The sequence below is a fragment of the Rhinoraja longicauda genome, chromosome 4 (genome assembly GCF_053455715.1).
Source record: "Rhinoraja longicauda isolate Sanriku21f chromosome 4, sRhiLon1.1, whole genome shotgun sequence".
NCBI classification, from domain to species: Eukaryota; Metazoa; Chordata; class Chondrichthyes; order Rajiformes; family Arhynchobatidae; genus Rhinoraja; species Rhinoraja longicauda.
This window is the reverse complement of record NC_135956.1, coordinates 56,463,246-56,486,501: the sequence shown is the minus strand read 5'-3', so window position 1 is coordinate 56,486,501 and position 23,256 is coordinate 56,463,246. Positions and strand designations below refer to the sequence as shown.

The 23,256-nt window shown below is 39.3% G+C and overlaps 1 protein-coding gene across 16 annotated transcripts in view; it reads right to left on the bottom strand.

Annotated features, from left to right (window-relative positions):
• ubr5 (ubiquitin protein ligase E3 component n-recognin 5) overlaps positions 1-23,256 on the bottom strand; it is a 139,863-nt gene that overhangs the window by 18,985 nt on the left and 97,622 nt on the right. For 9 of the 16 annotated variants that reach the window (XM_078397767.1, XM_078397768.1, XM_078397771.1 and 6 more), the window contains 17 exons: positions 20,731-20,857; positions 20,516-20,645; positions 20,016-20,176; positions 19,370-19,609; positions 19,145-19,268; positions 16,109-16,220; positions 14,244-14,375; positions 12,864-13,121; positions 12,272-12,540; positions 10,231-10,442; positions 8,862-9,092; positions 6,709-6,782; positions 5,828-6,000; positions 5,553-5,666; positions 3,350-3,588; positions 3,067-3,187; positions 2,851-2,949 (listed from right to left, as the gene is read on the bottom strand). In XM_078397767.1, coding sequence (XP_078253893.1) covers positions 2,851-2,949; positions 3,067-3,187; positions 3,350-3,588; positions 5,553-5,666; positions 5,828-6,000; positions 6,709-6,782; positions 8,862-9,092; positions 10,231-10,442; positions 12,272-12,540; positions 12,864-13,121; positions 14,244-14,375; positions 16,109-16,220; positions 19,145-19,268; positions 19,370-19,609; positions 20,016-20,176; positions 20,516-20,645; positions 20,731-20,857 — 2,816 coding nt within the window. The remainder of the gene's footprint in view (positions 1-2,850; positions 2,950-3,066; positions 3,188-3,349; positions 3,589-5,552; positions 5,667-5,827; positions 6,001-6,708; positions 6,783-8,861; positions 9,093-10,230; positions 10,443-12,271; positions 12,541-12,863; positions 13,122-14,243; positions 14,376-16,108; positions 16,221-19,144; positions 19,269-19,369; positions 19,610-20,015; positions 20,177-20,515; positions 20,646-20,730; positions 20,858-23,256) is intronic. The other 7 variants (XM_078397770.1, XM_078397772.1, XM_078397773.1 and 4 more) reach the window with 1 other exon arrangement.

Here is a 23,256-nt window from a genome sequence, read left to right as displayed (position 1 = left end):
AAGGAAACTCCCCAGTTGAATCTTTCAATCGCATTAACAATTGCAGCAAGCTAACACACGAGTACTGCTGACTCGCTACCTTGCTGGAGAAGGTGCATTTTCTAATGTACATATAACACCATATATAACCATATAACAACTACAGCACGGAAACAGGCCCGTTCGGCCCTACCAGTCCACGCCGACGACTCTCCCTGACCTACTCTCATCTACCTGCACTCAGACCATAACCCTCTAATCCCCTCTTATCCATATACCTATCCAATTTACTCTTAAATAATAAAATCGAGCCAGCCTCCACCACTTCCACCGGAAGCCCATTCCATACAGCCCCTAAACTTTTGTCCCTCAATTCTGAAGCTATGTCCCCTTGTTGGAATCTTCCCCACTCTCAAAGGGAAAAGCCTACCCACGTCAACTCTGTCCGTCCCTCTCAAAATTTTAAGAACCTCTATCAAGTCCCCTCTCAACCTTCTACGCTCCAAAGAATAAAGACCCAACCTGTTCAACCTCTCTCTGTAGCTTAAGTGCTGAAACCCAGGCAACATTCTAGTAAATCCCCTCTGTACCCTCTCCATTTTCTCGACATCCTTCCTATAATTTGGCGACCAGAACTGCACACCATACTCCAGATTCGGCCTCACCAATGCCCTGTATAATTTTAACATTACATCCCAACTTCTATACTCGATGCTCTGATTTATAAAGGCAAGCATACCAAACGCCTTCTTCACCACCCTATCCACATGAGATTCCACCTTCAGGGAACAATGCACAGTTATTCCCAGATCCCTCTGTTCCACTGCATTCCTCAATTCCCTACCATTTACCCTGTACGTCCTATTTTGATTTGTCCTACCAAAATGCAGCACCTCACACTTATCAGCATTAAACTCCATCTGCCATCTTTCAGCCCACCCTTCCAAAAGGCCCAAGTCTCTCTGTAGACTTTGAAACTCTACTTCATTATTAACTACACCACCTATCTTAGTATCATCTGCATATTTACTAATCCAATTTGCCACACCATCATCCAGATCATTAATGTAAATGACAAACAACAGTGGACCCAACACAGATCCTTGGGGTACTCCACTAGACACTGGCCTCCAACCTGACATACAATTGTCAACCATTACCCTCTGGTATCTCCCATTCAGCCATTGTTGAATCCATCTTGCAACCTCACTATTAATACCCAACGATTTAACCTTCTTAATCAACCTTCCATGTGGAACCTTGTCAAATGCCTTACTGAAGTCCATATAGACAACATCCACAGCCTTGCCCGTATCAATTTCCCTGGTAACCTCTTCAAAAAATTCAAGGATTAGTCAAACATGACCTTCCAGGCACAAATCCATGTTGACTGTTTCTAATCAGGCCTTGTTTATCCAGATAATTATATATATTGTCCCTAAGTATCTTTTCCATTAATTTTCCCACCACAGACATCAAACTAACAGGTCTATAATTGCTAGGTTTACTTTTAGAACCTTTTTTAAACAAAGGCACAACATGCGCAATGTGCCAATCTTCCGGCACCATCCCCGTTTCTAATGACGTTTGAAATATTTCCGTCATAGCCCCTGCTATTTCTGCACTAACTTCCCTCAATGTCCTAGGGAATATCCTATCAGGACCTGGAGACTTATCCACTTTTATATTTTTCAAAAGTGTCCGTACCTCCTCTTCTTTAATCCTCATAATTTCCATCACTACTCTACTTGTCTCGCTTACCTCACATAATTCAATATCCTTCTCCTCGGTGAATACCGAAGAAAAGAAATTGTTTAATATCTCCCCCATGTCTTCCGGCTCAGCACATAGCTGTCCACTCTGACTCTCTAATGGACCAATTTTATCCCTCACTATCCTTTTGCTATCGACATATCTGTAGAACCCCTTGGGGTTTACTTTTACATTACTTGCCAAAGCAGCCTCATATCTTTTTTTCGCTTTTCTAATTTCCTTCTTAAGATTCCTTTTACATTCTTTATATTCCTCAAGAACCTCATTTACTCCCTGCCGCTTATATTTATTGTATATCTCCCTCTTTTTCCGAACCAAGTGTCCAATTTTCCTGGAAAACCATGGCTCTTTCAAATTATTATTCTTTCCTTTCCACCGAACAGGGACATAAAGACTCTGTACTCTCAAAATTTCACCTTTAAAATTTCAAAATTTCTCTATTATATCCTTTTCATAAAACAAAAAGTTCCATTTCACTCCTTTTAAATCCTTTCTCATCTCCTCAAAATTAGCCTTTCTCCAATCCAAAATCTCAACCCTTGGTCCAGATTTGACCTTCTCCATAATTATATTGAAACTAATGGCATTGTGATCACTAGACCCAAAGTGCTCCTCAACACATACCTCCGTCACCTGACCCATCTCATTTCCTAACAGGAGGTCCAACACTGCCCCTTCTCTGGTTAATTATTCTTCAGGAATATTTCATAAGATCATGTGATAGTAGAATTAGGCCATTCAGCCCATCAAGTCTACCCCGCCATTCAATCATGACTGATCTCTCTCCCTCCGAACCCCATTCTCCTGGCTTTTCCCCATAACCTCTAACCCGTATTTATGTAAGTAGCTACATTCTCCAAGCACTGAGGGGACGAGAGGACTTCCACAATCAATAACTCCATAGGAGGGATTGGAAATAAATAGAACACAAATTAATTTACTTATGTTGCCTTTTTTTTAAAAAGGCTGAAACAATTTGTAAATGCAACTAATGTTCAATATTACATCAAGAATATGTTAGAAGGGGGGGGGGGGGGAACGACAAAGATAAAATGTAGATATTCAATGTGCAATTATGAAACCAAACCAAGTTCTTACCTCAAGAGTTAGATCTCGGGATTGAGCATTTCTTAGTTTCTCCATTTCCCTCCGGAATTTCGACTCTTTCACTTCAAACCCACCAAGTTCAGTCAAGATCTATTGGAAAAATTCAGATATTTAATTCAAGTGTTGCATAAAACTACAATAATTTTGAAAACAATTAATAATGATTCAAATTTCTCTTGTAGTGTCATTATGCTACATGTTACCTACCGAACCGGGTTCAGCTCCAACATCTTCCATAAATACTCTGCCAAAGAGCTCCAAAGACAATCGCCAACGTCCGAGTAACATGTCATGAGAAATCACCATTCCCATGAGACTACACTGTGGCCTGAGGTTAAATGAAAACAATAGGAAGAGAAGGTGACTTTCTAAAACTACAAACAAGGTTAAGAATATGGTGGAGTGCGTTATTAACATTCATTTAATCTACTTTGAAAGATAGCTGCACAATTGAAATTGCAGGTTGCAAAAGATTGCAAAGAATAGTTACCTGAATGATGTAAGTGGGGGTCCTTCACTTTCAGTCAGCCCAATCTCAGCTAGTAAACTACTTTTTAATTGTGCTGCAAGGTCTTGAGCAGACGGCCCTATTCGTGAATTTTCGGATTCATCTTCTGGTAACACTTGCTCATCAGCTGTCTTCCTCTGCCGATTCTGCATACTCATAACATTCTTGAGGTTTGAAGAGTAGGACATTTTTGTGGGAAGCACCTGAATTGGACCACAATACTGATATAAATTAGCTATGCTAGAATTTTAAAAGTTTACCTTGCACAATGTTAACTTTGCAGTCAGCTCTGGATTTTCTGAATGCAGAATAATGTAATTTTTTTTTTTGAATTATAATTGGGTGCAGATGAAAGTATTAAGTCAATGATATAAAGGACTCTTATTAAAGTTAGAATGCAAGAATGTTTGATCAACTGAGATTTAAGAAATTGTAAGAATATTTGAGAGGCTCTTCCAGAAGGTCAACTAACTTGCTCAGTTGATGGCTTTTACTACTTTCACACATCCTTTGTGATTAGAATGAAAACTAATGCCAAACTAAAAGTGATGGCATGGAGTAGCATCAACAGTTAATATTGAAACAAATGAGGGGCTCACAACCCAGTCAATCACCTTTGTTGCAAAATATTTGGAATTCATAAACTTCAAGGAGAAATCCGATTACTCAGGAAATATACCATTCTTGAAATAAGAGCAGTTGATTAACTAAATGATCTGGAGTGATAATCTTTGCCTAAACCATCGGCGGTCCTTCTGTTACCTGTCTTTCAACACTGCACATTTGCTTATTCACAATTTTTTTATCTGAATCGCTAGATAGATCACAGCACTACAATAAGCCTTTGTGCCTAACTCTTCCACACTGAAGCCCAACTGAGCATCCCTCTCTTTTTCCACCCAGTCCAGTTTAATGACATCCTTCCGACACAAGGGCAACCAGAACCGTTCACGGTACTAGAAATATGGCTTGACAAACATTTCCTGCACCTGTGACATGACATCCCAACAGTGGATTCAATACACTGACCAATGAAGGCAAGTGTGATAATCACACTTAACCATCCTGTCCACTGAGTCACCACCTTTAGGACTATATAGCTGCACCAAAAAGTCTCTCCGTTCCATTACACTCACTTGTGCCCTACCACTCACTGTGTAAGTCCTGCCCTAGTTTATCTTACCAAAATGCCATACCTTGCACTTATCAGAATTAAACTCCAGTTATCAGGGTCAATAGAACTGAACACAAGTTCATAATACACAAGTGCACTGATATTTACATCTCAACCAAGAGGTCCTGAAAACAGCCCAATTCTTTCGAACAAATATGTAGCATACCAAAAATTAAAAATAAACATCTATTTATTTGCTTTTTGAAAAATCAAGTCAGTAAGTTGAACAGGTTCTAAACAAAATTATTAAAGTTTGACCAACTGAACGTTTTGAGCATTTACTGCAATTAAACCTCAGCTAATATGCAATGAATTATAATAAATGCCTGGCAAGACGACTCTTAATAAACTGCATGAATGCCATTCAGTCAGGAGCTGCAATTGAAAAAACAGACCCGGACCCATGTACAATATACAAAACTTTGTTCTACACACTACTGGAAAAACCCCCAATTTAAACATCATTAAACTGTGGGTAATTTTCACAAATCACCAACTGGTCCATACCTAGACCTTGATCTTAGAGAGATTAGTGACTAAAAAGTAGTTTTCCAATTTGCATTCAACACAACTATATTGATCTTCCCAGTTGGTGTATCTCCTGCAAGTCCAAACATGTTCACAAAATCTAATGTTGGACCTCCAATCTTCTGATGCCCGATATAAAAAAACAAAAAATACATTTTCTTGAAGGTCTTGACAAATGCAACTTTAAATGTCAAGACTCTTATTTTAACCTGCATCCCATTGCAGTATGAAAGTTGCATTAGCTTAAACCTAAAAGTCAATTAGTTGTGTTACAAAAAATCTGCCACAGGTACGCTTTGCACAGATGCTTGGCTCACATGAACACTTCCAGAATTTTGTTTTAAAGTTCAGATTTCCAGCATCTGCAGTATGTTATATTTAAAAAAAGGCAAGTCAGAAGGAAAATAAACTAGCAATCCACAGAGGAAAACTAACTTGAAAAGTACTGAATTACAAATGTTTGTGTATTAGGTTTAGCCTTACCTCTAAGCAGTTTCTATCCACAGTTACTTCAGTTATTCCTTTCTCAAGGCCAGAGAAGGATGAATATAGTCCTTGGCTTGGGCGACCAAATAAATCTTCCTTTCTGGCATTGGGCTATAAAGAGAAAGTAAAGAACTAAAAAATGCTCTGGAATAACAAATCCTTCCAACAAATATTTTTGATAGCAATACAATTTATGCACCTTCGACAATTTATTTCACTACTATTGCAGGAAACTTGCAAGTGTCTGAAATGATCAGTGCTATTATGTTTACCTGTAAAAGGTGAGGTTGGTCTGCCAAAGGAATTGCTTCAGCAAGAGAAACTTCAAAAGGATTTGGTGGAATGCAACCAAGGAAGGTCATAGAATCAGAACGCCGGAAGAATGTATGATTTTGTCCTGGTTCTGTAGAGAGTGTTTCATCATCCTTGTCATGCAGCCCAGAACCTGAAAGGGGAGAAAGAAAAAAGTTACTTTGAAGTCACAGCTTGCATGTGTGCTCCAAGGCCAAGATTCCAAATATTGAGGCCTGAATTACAATGGGTCAGCTTTGTTATAAGCAGGTCACATCATTTGTATGCTCAACGCTGGACTCCTGAAACAGACACTGTTCCAAGTTCTCTCATGGGAAGAGATTTCCTGGTGGACAGATGAAAAGATTCAAAGATGTACTCTAAGCCTCCTTAAAGAAATGTAACATCTCTACCAACTCTTGCTAATCTCGAGGTTATGTCGGCTCAAAGAGAGGATAATTCAGAAAAGCATTAAGGACAGAGGGCCACGCAATGGGAGTAGAGATGTCTGACATGACGGTGGAAGGAGCACAACATATCACAAACTACCTGCCAACTCACCCCATCAGCCATCACTTCACCCAACTGCGGAAGAGCCAAGAGCCTAAAATTCCTACACTGGCTTCATTAGCCACCCAAGAAACCACAAAAGGAGAGTGGAAACAGGTCACACCAGATAACTAACGACTGCCTAAGCAGCAGCAGCACCGCATTGGGCAAATTAGGACACCAAAAATACTAAAAAGACTAAAAAAAAAAGATTTATCTGGAAGAATTTTTTTAATTGCAAACATGGGTCAAGTGTTGGCAGCTAAGATCAAGTGCATCCTTGGGGGTTATTTCTTCACACAAATATACTCACTATGATTGGTATCATCATCATTTTCATGTTCTGAATCCTCATTGTCAAGACCCAATTCCAACAACTCTCGAGTCCTGCAGCAAAGCATATTACAGACTTAGATCGAAACACAAAACCAGAGCCTCCTGGGCTAAAAATGAAATGTTAGTCAAATGAGCTGAAGGACAGAAATTGTTAAAAAAATTCTACAGTAAACCACCTTAGTTTTGAATTTCATTTAATCTCTAAATCCAATTAAGTTTTATGGTGCAATAGCATCTTCATTGTGCAATCCTATCTAAAAACAGCTGAATGAGCATAACAATAGACAATAGGTGCAGGAGTAGGCCATTCGGCCCTTCGAGCCAACACCACCATTCATGTGATCATGACTGATCATTCACAATCAGTACCCCGTTCCTGCCTTCTTCCCATACCCCCTGACTCCGCTATCTTTGAGAGCTCTATCTAGCTCTCTCTTGAAAGCATCCGGAGAATTGGCTTCCACAACCTTCCACAGATTTACAACTCTCTGGCTGAAAAAGTTATTCCTCATCTCCGTTCTAAATGGCCTACCCCTTATTCTTAAACTGTGGCCCCTGGTTCTGGACTCCCCCAACATTGGGAACATGTTTCCTGCCTCAAAACGTGTCCGACCCCTTAATAATCTTATATGTTTCGATAAGATCCCCTCTCATCCTTCTAAATTCCAGTGTATACAAGCCTAGTCGCTCCAGTCTTTCAACATACGACAGTCCCGCCATTCCGGGAATTAACCTAGTGAACCTACGCTGCACGCCCTCAATGGCAAGAATATCCTTCCTCAAATTTGGAGACCAAAACTGCACACAGTACTCCAGGTGCGGTCTCACTAGGGCCCTGTACAACTGCAGAAGGACCTCTTTGCTCCTATACTCAACTCCTCTTGTTATGAAGGACAACATTCCATTGGCTTACTTCACTGCCTGCTGTACCTGCATGCTTCCTTTCAGTGACTGATGCACTAGGACACCCAGATCTCGTTGTACATCGCCCCTTTTCCTAACTTGACACCATTCAGATAATAATCTGCCTTCCTATTCTTACCACCAAAGTGGATAACCTCACATTTATCCACATTAAACTGTATCTGCCCACTCACACAACCTGTCCAAGTCACCCTGCAACCTCATAGCATCTTCCTCAGTTCACACTGCCACCCAGCTTTGTGTCATAAGATTAAAATATACATTCTAAATCTAATTTGGGAACTTCAGAAAAACATTGCAAATACAAGTCTCCAGAAGTAAAATGAAACGATTTAAAAATAGGGTATAACCAGTGTTATGACGAGACAAAATGACAATAGGAAATCGCTGTTTCAAAGGCCAATTAAAGCCACGTAAAAGGTTTCTCAGCTTAACCATCTACTACCAACTTAAAGACCTTCCATGCAAATATCAGAGGTGTTTTGTTGGAGATTCTCAGCGGCCTATTTACTTATTCAATAACGAAGTACTATTTACTTATTCAATACCAATCTACTATAAAATCACACAAGGATTAATGATCATTATTAATAAAAACTATTAAATGACCTGCATGATCTTTGACACGATTGTCTAATCTACCTTAGAATCATCATCAAATCGAACATTGATTGTACTTGAGATACTAATGATGCAACCTCAGGAGGAACAGGTTAGTGGGGTTTGGCAGCTCTGCACTGAGTCACGTAGTCTGCCACTAAAAGCCACTTCCATTAAAGCTCAAGTCTGGAATGTGATGAATTTTCGCCTGGATAGGTAAATCCCCAAGAATACCTGCATGTTCAATATCATCCATTGAGAGCATGCCAGGCACCATTGCTTCCATTTGATTTCATATTCACTTCTTTTAGTATCAGTGCACTCTGGCTACAGCACACGCACTCAACAGGATTTTCATGAACCTCATTATCACAAAGTAAACTAAGGGGAATACGACCATCTCCAAGCTCTTCCAACTCTTACCATCCTGACATGTTCTTGTACTTAATCACTGAGAAAGTCAAAATCCTGTAATGTCCTGATGAACACCATTGTCAGGGCACTCAAGCAGGACTACAAAACGCCAATTAGATGTTTGGAAATAAAAGTAGTTTTAGTTCTAGAAACTCAACCTTAAAGCAATCAAAAAAATGTGAACATAAGTACCGTTTTCTATCTAGTTGTGGTGTATCCAAGGTTGTCTGTTGATTCATTGCTTTAATCCAATAAATAAGTGCCTGGAATACGTAGGCAACGTGCTTTAGTGAACAAACATCCAAGACTGGCAAGACATCAGAATGTTCGTCATTATGGGAACGCATCAGAGAAAGGGCATAATTGAGAAAATCACCACGAGCAGACATCATTCCTTGACGGGCATTCAACAAGGTGGCACGCCTAGTGAGGAGTCAAAATATCGAAAAGAGCACAATAAGCATTCACGTTTAATATTCATCCCTCTACAAATTAATTTAGCCTAAAGCAAACTCAATACTGAAACATTGCTTTCAAACCTAAACTTGTAGAAATATTGATGAAAGTTGCCAAACATATTACAAGTTTAATTCCTCATCAATACTCTGCTAGGCATTTCACTGTGTAGGAAAGAACTGCAGATGCTAGTTTAAATCGAAGGTAGGCACAAAATACTGGAGTAGCTCAGAGGGACAGGCAGCATCTATGGAGAGAAGGTATGGGTGACGTTTCGGGTCTGAAGAAGGGTCTTGACCAGAAAAGTCACCCATTCCATCTCTCCAGAGATGCTGCCTGTCCCGCTGAGTTACTCCAGCATTTTATGTCTACCAGGCATTTCACTGTGATTATCATGCATAATAATATGTTCTCAAAAAACCACTGATGGACATTTCAGAAAAATTAAACAGATATTTCCAAATAATACAATCTACTTTGGGGAAATAACACTTCAGCATGTAACACTTCAGCATTCAACCAGTCTCAAATTGAGATCTGGAAAGAGCTGCTGGTTATTTTTATGTACAAAAACTGGGGTACTATCTGTTAAAGAGTGTTATTTATATAAAGTTATATGCTAGGCGGAATTTTTTTCCAAAAGTCCTGTCTAAACGATATATTATTGCCTATGATATCATATTGCCACTAACATAACTGGCCACCATAAAATTACATTTCATAACATATAAAGCAAGAGTATTTAACACTATAAATATGTTTCCCTGCAACAACTCCAAAATAATGTGCAAGGTGGGGGGGGGGGGGGAGGAAGGAAAGAGATGGGCAGGGACAGAAGAGTAAAATCATGAATTACATTCTTCCTTGTAGCAAACATTGCAGAAAATATTGTAAAATGATGAGCAGGCTAAGACTACCAAAGTAGCATGGAAATTGAGCTTAATTGTGAAAGTACATGGAAATCATTGTAAAGAAAAGATTAACTTGCTGTGAGATAGTTTGTATTAGCACAAATAAATTTTGTCTAAGATTATTTTGTTACACAAGGGATACACGTGTCTCAATGTGCCATTATACAAAGAGATTCCATATATTGAGAGCTCACCTTCTTCCCTCTAAAGTTCTCAGACTGGCTTCTTCACGTGCTGTTAATCTTTCTCTCCTGGCAGAATTTTGAGAAGCGTGTAAAGGATGGCTAGGGTGACCTGGATCTCCAGCTGAAGATAATGCTGAACCATATCGCAACTGAGCCTCAGTGGAATCCATGATGCTGACCATCCAGTTCCAGGTAGGCATAAGCTTTTCCTCCACATAATTCTGCAGAAATAATCAAAACATGAAACAATAGGTAAGCTGAATGGTTAAATTATATTTTCAAATGTGTAGGAAGGAACTGCAGATCCTGATATAAACCAAAAGTAAAACACAAATTCCTGGAGTAACTCTGCGGGACAGGTTGAGGAAGGAAGGAATAGGTGACGTTTCGGGTTTAATTCCTCAACAATACTTTGCTAGGCATTTCACTATGATTATCCTGCATAATATGTTCTCAAAAATCACAGATGGCCATTTCAGAAAAATTAAACAGATATTCAGACTGAAGGGTCTCGACCTGAAACATCTCCCATTCCTTCTCTCCAGAGATGTTGCCTGTCCTGCTGAGTTACTCCAGCATTTTCTGTCTTTCATTCCAAATGTATTCACAGCATGAACAAGAATGCCATTTACTTGGGAGTGGAGTGGTAGAGGGTGGGTAGAAGCAAAACAGAAGAGAAATGATTCCTTCAATTAAGTTTGGGTTCATTCCAGTTTGGCAAGATGTGATGTTTATTCCACGTGCATTTCAGTTCCTTTTGACAAAAGTGGTAATTAATAGTTGACCGAAAACCAGTGGAGTACAGAATGAAGACACCTCTGCAAATTAGATGGAAAACTGGAGGGCAGGGAAGTAGACCTGAAACGTCACCCATTCCTTCTCTCCAGAGATACTGCCTGTCCCGCTGAGTTATTCGAATATTTTGTGTCTACCTTCGATTTAAACCAGCATCTGCAGTTCTTTCCCTCACATTTAGTCAACTTTGAATGTTGATTACCACACGAATGTAATGTAAAATTTAAATCATATTATTTAAACCATTGCAAATTTCCGTCAAGCTTAAAAATAAAACTATATAGAACTAAATGCTCAGGTTACAAGACAAGAGTATAAAAGCCAGCAACTGCAGTTCCTTGTGTCTAGTATTAAAGCCAATATCGTCCTGTCAAATCAACATTGTAGAACTTTATGAAAGCAGATTTGTACATTTTATATTGTAATTAAAATACTTTTCCCCAAACTTATGATAGCGGGGACAGAAATTACTAAAGTGGAAAATAATAAATTATATGCAATAAATTAAATTTCAAATGTAATTGAATGGTTTCAAATATCACCAATCTTTCCTTAAAAGTCTTCAAATGTGTGTTTTAAACAAGAGACTAGCAGTTACACAATACTTTCATCATCTTAAGGAACCCATGATGAATTTCACATTCCATTAAGTACTTTTGATGTTAAGACATTGTAGGCAATAAATGTAGTTAAGAAATGTAGGCAATACAGGTGCCAATTTATACACAACAGGCTCCCAACTAACAACCATGTTATAATGAATGAGGACTAAAACAAAGGTTTTTATAAACACCCAGCAGACCAGATGGGACTACCATCTCATCCAAAAGATGACAACTTCCGCAGTGTAGCACACCTTTCTCAGTACCGTTCTGAAGTGGCACATTTATTTCCTGAACATCTCCGATTTTTTTTCCCTCTTTCTCGAAGAGGCTTATTGCTCAAGGTTTTGGTCATTTTCTGTAATGTTTCACATTGGACAGGGGCACATTCATTTCCAGACATCAGTACAAAAAAATTGCAACTCTTTATTGCAAATTAGAATTAAAGTTGAGCATATTAAGCTAAAGAATTTAGAGAAACAAAGATCAAATGGAACAATGACTAAAGCCTGCTACAGCAGAAACAAAGATTTCAGGAAAGGTATTTTTTAACCAGTGGCCATTTGAATAGATTATGTAAACTTCACTGATTATTAAAGGTAAAAGGGGAACTGCATGCACACATTACCTCATGAGAATTTGACAAAACAAACCTGCAAGTTAATAGCATCCTGGTATGTTATTTTCAAGGCAGCTGGTATTTGAGAGTACACCAAGTGGTTATATTTAGGGATCAAACCCATGAGGTCTGAGATCTGCCGTATTACAATACTGTAGGCTCTTGCTAGGCTGCTCGCTGATGTAAGGTAACTGCTGGAGTTGCTTGCTTCCAGAGCTGCAGCAGCTGCTGCTGCGCTTGTACTGATCGTAGCACTGCGCCGCAAGGTGGAAGGATCAATGTAAATTAAACCTGCTGAGCCACCTGAAAAAAAACCACTCAGATAAAACCATAAATTGCAAATTCTACTTAAATCAACTGAAACAACATATAGCAAATTCAAAGAATATTTTTAGCACCAAACGTTTTGAACATTGATTAAAGAATTAGAAAACAGTTACCTGAAGACATTTGGTTTTTAATTGTTTTGCAAGATTTTTAATTACTATTTTAAGTTACTATTTCAAAAATGATTCAACATAAACATTCCTAAATTTCACGATAATTCTTAGCGTGAGGCGTATTTCAGAAAGCTAAACTTTAGAACCTTTCTATATTTTATACACAAAACTTTACAACTGCCTTACCTGCAGGAGTGCTATTGCTAGATGGAGCTGTACTATTTGACCTTTGGTTCTGGGTGCTGCGTACAGCCCACTGCATGGAACGCGGTGCCTGGGCTGCACTGTTTGCATGAGAGCTGCTGGTAGTTCTCTCCAAAGGCTCATCTTGTAAAAACGTGTCCTGTTCTTCATCATCACTCTGACTGCTACTGCTGTCAGAATCACTGGAGTCATTGGACTGAGAATCATCCTCTGAGAAAAAGGCTGGAACACTGCTGGCACCTTAGTAATCAAAGTTATTAGTTAGAAACAAGGAACTGCAGATGCTGGTTTTTATATTAAAAAAGTGCTGGAGTAAATCATTGGGTCAGGCAGCATCTCTAGAGAACATGGATAGGTGACGTTTTGGGTTGGGACCCGTCTTTATACTGATTGGGGGGTGGGGGGGGGTAATAGATGCAAGTCCAGGTGGGGCACAAGGGAGAGGGGAGTTATGTGGGGGAAGAAGGGGAGGGTTATGGAGTTACCTAACATTGGACAATTCAATCTTCATACCATTGGGTTGCAAGCTACCCAAGTAGAATACGAGGTGTTGTTCCTCCAGTTTCTGTGTGGCCTCATTCTGACAATAGAGGCAGCCCAGGATAGAAAGGTCAGTATGTGTATGGGAAGAGGATTTAAAATGGTTAACAACAGAGAGATCCACTTAGCCTCGGCACACCGAGCGTAAGCATTCAGCAAAACGGTCACCGAGTCTATGCTCAGTCTTGCCAATGTACACAAGGACCACACTGGGAACACTGGATACAGTAGATGAGGTTAGACAAGGTGCACGTGAACCTCTGCCTCACCTGGACGGACTGCAGGGGTCCCTAGATGGAGGTGAGGGAGGAGATACTGGAGAAAGTACGTGGGAGGAGTGGTTTGGGTGAGAAGGGAGAGTGAACCAAGGAGATGTGGAGAGAGTAGTCTCTGTGGAATGCAGAAAGTTGGTGGGGATGGAAGATGTGACTGGGGAGGATGCTATTAGGCATTAGGTTTGAATGTATTATTACACTATAGAGCTATTAACACAAAACATTTATGCAACAAAAAATGTGCTTTCAAATCAGAAGTAATGACTCAGACCTTACAGTCAACAGCAAAGCCCATAGACAAATATACTCGCAAGTTTCAGAAGATACATGTTAAACTTGATTTTGCACTTGGAAGTGATTGCCACTGAACAACATAAAAATAATGCCAGCCCATTAAAGAGGAAATAAACTTCCTGTTAATAAGATTGTTTGAATATGATTGCAGAATAATGCCAAATCACATCTCCCCCTTTCACCTATTTACAAACATCTTTAAGCAACAGCTAAAACACACCAAGTTTTAGCAATTTAACAACTATTAACTCACCTGCTTCAGATCCTGCTGTAGCAGCAGTGACAACACTTCTGCGTCCACTAGCATTGTCCTGATTGCTATGATTACTCTCACTGTCACTTTCAGTCTCCGCTGCCGCCAAGAGATCAAGTTCCATATCACTCCCTAAATAGGTCAAACAAAATATAATTGCAGTGCAGATAGGAAATATGATTGAAGCACGACACAAATAAGAAATATCATCTCCATTTATATTCTTGCAGCAAACATTGGACCAAAACTCTTTACAGGGGTATAAGTAACTTGGCAGAGTCAAACAAGATAGTAAAGCAATCGAAAAGATAGGCCTTGAAAGACTGGAAATGTAGGATGTATCTTTTGGCTTTTCCAGCACTTTAACACATATTAGATTAAACTCGGGACAGGCCCCAGTGGGCAACTCAGTTTGTATTAAAACCATTTCTTCAAAACAATATTTTCGTTTTTTTGCAAAAAATTGAATAGGTTTGGTTTGGAATTCCAGACCTTTGGACTTCTGTTACCCATAAAGAGAGGGATCAGAGAACAAAAAAGATTGTATTGGAGATCGAGGGACAGAATTAATGTTCAGGTTAGTTCCAGAGCCTTTCTGGATTATTCGTTTCTCTGGACCAACAGAGGTCACATAACAATGAAACGACAATACACCCATGGTCTACTAATGACCACCTCCCGTGTCTCTGAAATATCATGGAGTGCGAGAGACAAGTACAACAAATATAAAACATAAACTGAATGTGAATGGAATAACCCGACAACCAATCCCCAGCTCCCACTGTCTCCCCGGCCATTTAGAGCTCTAGCTTTCAACCCTACTCGACTTGCAAGGTGCACCAGCGAACCCTTTTTCACGCACTGCATGGTCCGATGACAAGGTTGCTGTTGCAGCTCACGGTGTAGCCCCTGGGGGACAGGTCTTTCTCTGGGCCACCGCTTCCACTGACAGAACATGCTCAGTCACCATGGGGCTCCCTCTCCTTTAATCTGCTGCTTTCTGTTGCCATGGCTTTGTCCACTCCCCACTCAACCACCACCGCTTGCTTCTCCCGTCACTTTTCCAGTCAGCCTCCTCTCCCCACCCCCCCCCCCCCCCCCCCACCACCACCAGCCCCCGTCCTCCCCCTCACCCGCCTGTGCCACCGCCACCTCCTCCCCCATAGTCGCCTACATGCTGCACCTTGGAAGCAACAGCAGGTGAGAGGATGGAGCCCCAGGGTGACCAAGCGCATTCGATCGGTGGCACGGCGGCCTAAGAAAGCCCTGCCGCCAGGGTCTACAACTTGACCCACACCACAGCCATGTCACCGGAGAGTGCAGTGGGTGAAGAAGAATAGTTCAAGTCACAGACAAGGTGGACAAAGTCTCTACTCATCCAGTACTGGGCATTGGATGGTTTGATTATGGAGACAATAGAGTGGCTAAAACAAGTTGCAAGGTATCGTAATTATCCACTGCATTAATTGGAGTCTAATCACATTCTCAAAACATATTGCTCAGGGACTGCATGTACAATTGAAATGGAGGTGGCCAAGGACCAGACCCTTGGTGAAGTGGAAGGCAGTGTCTAGGTGTGGGATGAGACCCAACTTTGGGTAATTTGCTGGCATGATACATAAGAATGGGTAAGTGCTCTCAGAATCATTAAGACGGCAGTGTGATAATTAGACAAATATAAAAGATTAAACAGGGAATAAAAATTCTCAGTTAAATCATATTCAGCAAACCATGTAACCAAATGGCAAACACATTTTTTAAAAAACTGCTGGGCTGTATTCAGGATAAGAAATCCTTATTAACTTCAAATGCCTTCAGAAACTTTATTATTAATCAAAACAATGGGTAGAAATGATAGACTATACCATCATCATCATGTTCATCATGGTGTCCTTCAGCCTCAGTATTTTCTTCACCCTGTTCTTCATGCTCATCATGATGATCATCTTCCCCAGCTACTCCTTCAACCACCTCAACCTGGAACAGTCACAATGTACATTCTCAGAACATTCCATCTAATGATAATTACTTGAAGTACACTTAATAGAATAAAAGTAATCACAATTATTTATATGAACAACCGTGTTTCCAACACAGCCCAAAATGCTTAATAGTTTGGGCTTTTTAAAAAAATGTCAACCAATAATGTACAGGAAAGGACAGAAAAATAAACTGTTAGTACAGCAATCACCACATTTGACTAATTGAGAAGATGGATGCTGTAAATTATGCAACATACAAAAAATGAATAGTTGTTCTTGGGAATATTTTCTGATCTTCAGTTAACACTTCAAAGTTTTTTATTGCTTAATAGCCAAGTTCGATTTGCAAGTACTTTACCTTCTTGCACATAAAATGCAAATAGAAGATTTTACTATGCATAGAGTTTAACGGTATGCAGTGTGCATACAAAATGCATTACATTAAAATTAGTAAATGTATTTTAAATAGTTCATGATGCTAAGCAAACCAAAGAATAATAAAAATAGCCAACCCATTGCTCAGTCAAAAATGTCAAATAGCTCTAACTACAGGGCTAGACAACAGTTCAAGAATTTTTGCAGTAAACCAGTATTTTAAAACACAAACAAAATTTAAGAACAAATTACAGATACAGTGCATTCAGAAAGTATTCAGACCCCTTCACTTTTTCCACATTTTGTTTTGTTACAGGCTTATTTTAAAATGGATTAAATTATTTTCTTTAAGTCATCAATTTACACACAATACCCCATAATAAAAAAGCAGAAACAGGTGTTTAGAAATATTTGCAAAGTAATTTAAAAGAAATGACTGATATATCACATATACATAAGTATTCAGACCGTTTACTCAGTACTTTGTTGAGGCACCTTTGGCAGCGATTACAGCCTCGTGTCTTCTTGGGTATGACGCTACAAGCTTGACACACCTGTATTTGGGTATTTTCTCCCATTCTTCTCTGAAGATCCTCTCAAGCTCCGTCAGGTTGGATGGGGAACGTCGATGCACAGCTATTTTCAGGTCCCTCCAGAAATGTTCGATCGGGTTCAAGTCCGGGCTCTGGCTGGGCCACTCAAGGACATTTGCAGACATGTCACAAAGCCACTCCTGCATTGCCTTGGCTGTGTGCTTAGGGTCGTCCTGTTGGAAGGTGAACCTCCGCCCCAGTCTGAGATCCAGAATGCTCTGGAGCAGGTTTTCATCAAGGATCTCTCTGTACTTTGCTCCGTTCATCTTTCCCTCGATCCTGACTAGTCTTCCAGTTCCTGCTGTTAAAAAACATCCCCACAGCATGATGCTGCCACCATCATGCTTCACCTTAGGTATGGTATTGGCCAGGTGACGAGCGGTGCCGCTTGGCATTCAGGCCAAAGAGTTCAATCTTGGTGTCATCACACCAGAGAATCTTGTTTCTCATGGTCTGAGAGTCCTTTAGGTGCCGTTTGGAAAACTCCAAGTGGGCTGTCATGTGTCTTTTACTGAGGAGTGGTTTCCGTCTGGCCACTCTACCATAAAGGCCTGATTGGTGGAGTGCTGCAGAAATAGTTGTCCTTCTGGAAGGTTCTCCCATCTTCGCAGTGGAACTCTGGAGCTCTGTCAGAGTGACCATCAGGTTCTTGGTCACCACCCTGACCAAGGTCCTTCTCCCCCAATTGTTTAGTTTGGCTGGGCGGTTCCAAAGTTCTTCCATTTACGAATGACGGAGGCCACTGTGCTCTTCAGGACCTGCTATGCTGCAGAAATTGTTTTATACCCTTCCCCAGATCTGTGTCTCGACACAACCCTGTCAAGGAGGTCAACGGACAATTCCTTCATCTTCATGGCTTGATTTTTGCTCTGACACGCAGTCAACTGTGGGACCTTATATGGACAGGTGTGTGCCTTTCCAAATCATGTCCAATCAATTTAATTTACCACTGGTGGACTCCAATCAAGTTGTAGAAACATCAAGGATAATCAATGGAAACAGGATGAACATAAGCTCAATTTTGAACGTCATAGCAAAGGGTCTGAATACTTATGTAAATGTGATATTTCAGTCATTTTTTAAAAATGACTTCGCAAAAAAATCTAAACACCTGTTGTCACTTCTTCATTCTGAAGTATTGTGTGTAGATTGATGATTAAAAAAAATGAATTTAATCCATTTTAAAATAAGGCTGCAATGTACCAAAATGTGGAAAAAATGTAGTGGTTTGAATACTTTCTGAATGCACTACATGTAAAAAGAACAATCCATATAAAATGTCTATGTCTGGGTTCTTGCAAAAAGAAAAATTGAGAATTCCTTATGACCTCCTTTGCTATCATTTTGCAATTCACATTGAAATCTTTTCCTCTCAATTAATGTTTTCATGAAGAAACCCGTAGAAATTATTTGTAAAGCAAGATTCAAATACAACTATGAAGCATTTGCTCTCTTTCAGAACAAAAATAACCTTTAACTTTCTTACCTCACCTACTATGTACTTTAAAATATATTAACTCATTAGAATCACATAATCGATTGTTTACAGTTCCCCCAACAGCTCAAAAAAATTGTTATCTTGAAACTTCATAAAATATTGTTTATTACATTATTGTGTATGTTTCCCAAGCCCAAGATTGTGTGCAGATTAGAACTACCCAGGCGTCTTTGTGAAAAATAGTGTATGCCAATTATTACCTGCCCATTTGAAACATTACAGCAAAAACATTAACACAGTAAGGATCAAATTTAAAAGTCTGTGGTGAGAGAATCAGAGTGCTGGTTGATGAACCATGTTCCTCTATCTACATATGTTGCCTGACAACTACTTTTAGTGATTTGTTTTGATTTTGCATTCCAATATCTGCACCATTTTGCTTTTGAATAATTTTCATTGCATCTGAATGATATGGTTCTTACAGTATTTTAATGTTAAATTATATGGCATTACCTCTTCCACATCTGCTGTGACAATGTCATCTTGCTCTTCATCTCTGCCCTGAACAGGTTGTGACTGACTGATGCGTCTTTGTTGAGGATTGCGAATGATGTATGAAGATTGTGACTGGCTGGAACTGCAGCAGATGTCAAAATACAAGATCATTCTTCCATAATTAAAATCACTTAGCTGAAAAGTTTGTAGCTATGTAGATAGAATGACAGATGTAAACATTACCTGCTGGATTGATCAGAGGATTGCCTTGGAGGAAGTGGCTCTACAGAGAAAAGTTCTTCACTACCTTGCATAGCATCCAGACTAGTGCTTGCCAATGTAAAGGGAGCCGTTGGGCGTGCAATTCCCATTCTAACAGGAACAATGAGGGATTCTGCCACATTACAGAGCTCCTCTACAGCATAGGGTAGAAGTGCCTGGAATACCCTCTTGCACTTGCCAATTGGCTGAGGTACGAAATTACTGCAAAAATAGGAAACAACCTTAGAACCTGCACAGATTAGGTCACATAAACCCTTCAGTATAAAAATAATTCAACCAGGACAGATCCAACACCCTTAAGGGTAACTTAAGTTCCCCACTACAATCACACCGACAAGTCCAAATCTGCACCAATGTAAAAGAGAATATGTATATTTGGCCAATTTTATTCTTCAAAAATTAAAATAATCAAACAAATAGTAAATTACATTATTAGAAAACTGAAATACTTCATTTCAATTCAGGGTTTACTTTGTTGTTTCTGAAATACAAGTTTAATCATCCTTAAATTCCAAAAATATTTGGAAGAATCAAGTATGTTATAATTTCCTCAAACACTACACTATATGAAGATTATCACTATTTCTGGATATAAATAAGTTCTTACTTTTTTTTCTTTGATGAAGCCATTTCTACACTAAGTATGACAAACACCCTTGCTACTGAGCGTAGAAATCTCATGGTGACGGTGATGGCTTCTTCTCGACGTCCTGGAGTATACTTATTCTGTAGCTCCTTCACCAGTGTTCCAAGTAAAGTATCCAAAAGCTTCAAAATATTTTTTGAAAAGATTAAGGTACATTACTAAATCTGTTTATAATTTTGATACACACTTGAAAGCACCATGAAGGAATAAACAAGAGATTTGTATACTGAAAAGTGACATTTAGCAGATTAGAAACAGCAAAACTAATATCCTGATATGAAAAACTTATCAGTTAAAGAAACCACATGCACTTTCACTCCAATAAATATGTTGTACAAGAATAACTAAGCAAATCTTTCATGAAAGCTGTTACAATATTCCTCAAAAGTTAACCGACCTAGAGATTCATTTCACCTGTCATGGGCAAAAGCATTGGACTCAGACCTTCAAGGGTTACTTACTAAAATGTCAGCTGTACACTTTACGATAAGACAATGAGTGAAACAGTCTAGCCGGATGGTTCCACTTTGTTGGGAAAGGTATACTTGCTCCTCAGGCAGCAGGTGAGCTATCCTACTGCTGGCACTTAACCTAAAAGGAATGTAAAATAATAGTAGTTAGTATTTTTTATTTTCACAATGTACAATGCGCAAAGTAGGATCTGGCTTCTACTTACGGATCTTTGCTTTCCTGTGATCCAAACATTATCATAGATTTCAATGCATTCCAGTCCTGAAGGACACGCTCCAAAGCCAGCTGGGCAAATCGAGGAGGTTCCAAATCATGATCGGGCATATCAGAATCTATTGGAATTTTAAAAAAAAATAGCAGGCTGCTATTAACATGTAAATGTTATCAAATATTTTTTTAAATCAATAAAAGTATCAACCTCTAAACCTATAATTTAGTTCAACACGAGAAACACCAAGAGCAAACAAGCTACGCAAAAATCTGAGGAGGCACCAGCCTTCAATAGTCATTCATCAAAAGTCAAATCTATCTTATAGCTGGAACTATGCCACAATTAAAAACAATTAAATATTAAAGCTTTATAGTGCCAACTTTTTGGGGTACACCAACATATTTTCCAAAATATTAAGACAGCCGAAGCCCTTTGATTTCAAAGTAGGTGAGGGGATTTCCTTCCAATAATATGACAATGACATCAAGAATATTCTTCTAACTTAATTACATCCATTTTCAACTGCCTGACTTTAACAGACAATATCATTTTAATTCCCTAATGCTTTCATCAAACAGGGGAGAAGGCATCCACTCGGACATAATCACAGATTGTAGTACAGCAGCCGAACGACTTGGAAGAAACCACTCTACAGGAGACAATTAGTCCTGAACAACAAAAAAACTTTCATTAAGATCTTCCATTTTACCTTGCCTCTAAACAAATTAATGTCACGATTGCCAATATCTCATGCGACTCTTTTTTGTTTTGATTATGCACTTGAATTGCCTGGAATTCATTTGGGAATATTTCTCACAAATTTCAAGGGCAGTTCAGAACATGCTTTTTGTAGCTTAATTCTTTGAGCAGGTAGTCATCCAATGAACTTCATTAGATCAGATTGATTGCAGGATTCTCTCTAGGCAAGAACATTATCACAGACCTGGGAAAAGATCACTTACTTACAAGGAGACAATAACCGTAATATAACGAAGCAATAAAACCACATATTCTTGAAAAAAGGCCAAAAGATTTAACTTTTTGCGGCTCTTCTCTACACTTTCCCTCTTGGAAGTTGCTTACTCAACTTTAGCAAGTTGGCAATATCTCCCAAATGAGAATAAAGGAACACTACTGCTGGTTAGTTTAATGGTCACTTAATCATTTCCATTAAGTTCTCTCAGGATTTACGTGCTTTAAATGTTTAATATTGTAAAGCATAGACACGTGGGAAACATTTCTGCCAGTTCTGTGCTTGTCATGTTTGACTGCAAGACCTGGGTAATGTAACACAGAAGTCAGAAACTTTTAGGGCGGCTGTGGCACAGTTTCTGCCTTACAGCGCCAGAAACCTAGGTTCAATCATGACTGCGGGTGCAGTCTGTACTGAGTTTACACGTTCTCCTTGTGGCCGCATGGTGCTCCAGTTTCCTCCCACATTCCAAAGATGCGCAGGTTTGGGGGTTAATTGGTTTCTGTAAATTGTCTCTGGAGTGCAGGATGGAACTGATGATCTCTGGTCAGCACAGACTAGGTGGGCCAAAGGGCCTTTTTCCACACTGTATCTCTAAATAAACTAAACTTGCTAGAAATTGGATGGTCATCAAGCCTTCCATTTTACCACCAGACTCAGCAGCAAGATTAGTCATCTAAAGCCTCAGACTTATGTAGTGTACGTAGTGTAATCCTAATATTATTGATCTAGACTGAAAAAAGTACAAATAAACCGCCTTTTTTGTATAGAAAAACATATTAATGGACTTGATCGCACCATTTTAATTGATTGATCAATCAGAGACATTTAAAGGTTATTCAATAACCTTTCACAGTAACACTATCTGCCACCCAAGGTTGAATTACTGCTCACAGGGAGTTCCACTTTGCAGGATTGTTATGGGTGTAATACCTATTCAATGCGATCTGCGAGGCTGCAAAGGATTATTGTAACTGTGTGAATAATATGGGAGTGGGCATGGTCAAGTGAGAGGCACAGGCCAAATCAAGCATGATCTGACTAATATGTAATTCGCCTACGGTTGTTACCTTACATGTTTTTGTTTTATATTACTTCCTTTTTTTTCTGACAAGCTATGGAAATTATAATTAATTTCTTAATGTCAAAGTGGCACCTGGAATATATTCACAAATTGTAAAAGAAAATCCTCAAATAGTACATAACATTTTATTTAACTAACTTTTTAGTTTAGTTTACTTTAGTTTAGAGATAGAGCGGAAACAGGCCCTTCGACCCACCGTGCCCACACTGACCAGCAATCCCCGCACATCAACACTATCCCACGGTTGAGTGTAGGATACGTTCTGGGGACAATTGACACTTATACTAAGCCAATTAACCTACAAACCTATACATCTTTGGAGTGTAGGAGGAAGCGGAAGATCTCAGAGAAAACCCATGCAGTGGAATGTACAAACTCTGTACAGAGTTTGCACACTTGGTCGGGATCGAACCTGGGTCTCTATATCTGCAAGCACTGTAAGGTAGCAACTCTACCGCTGTGC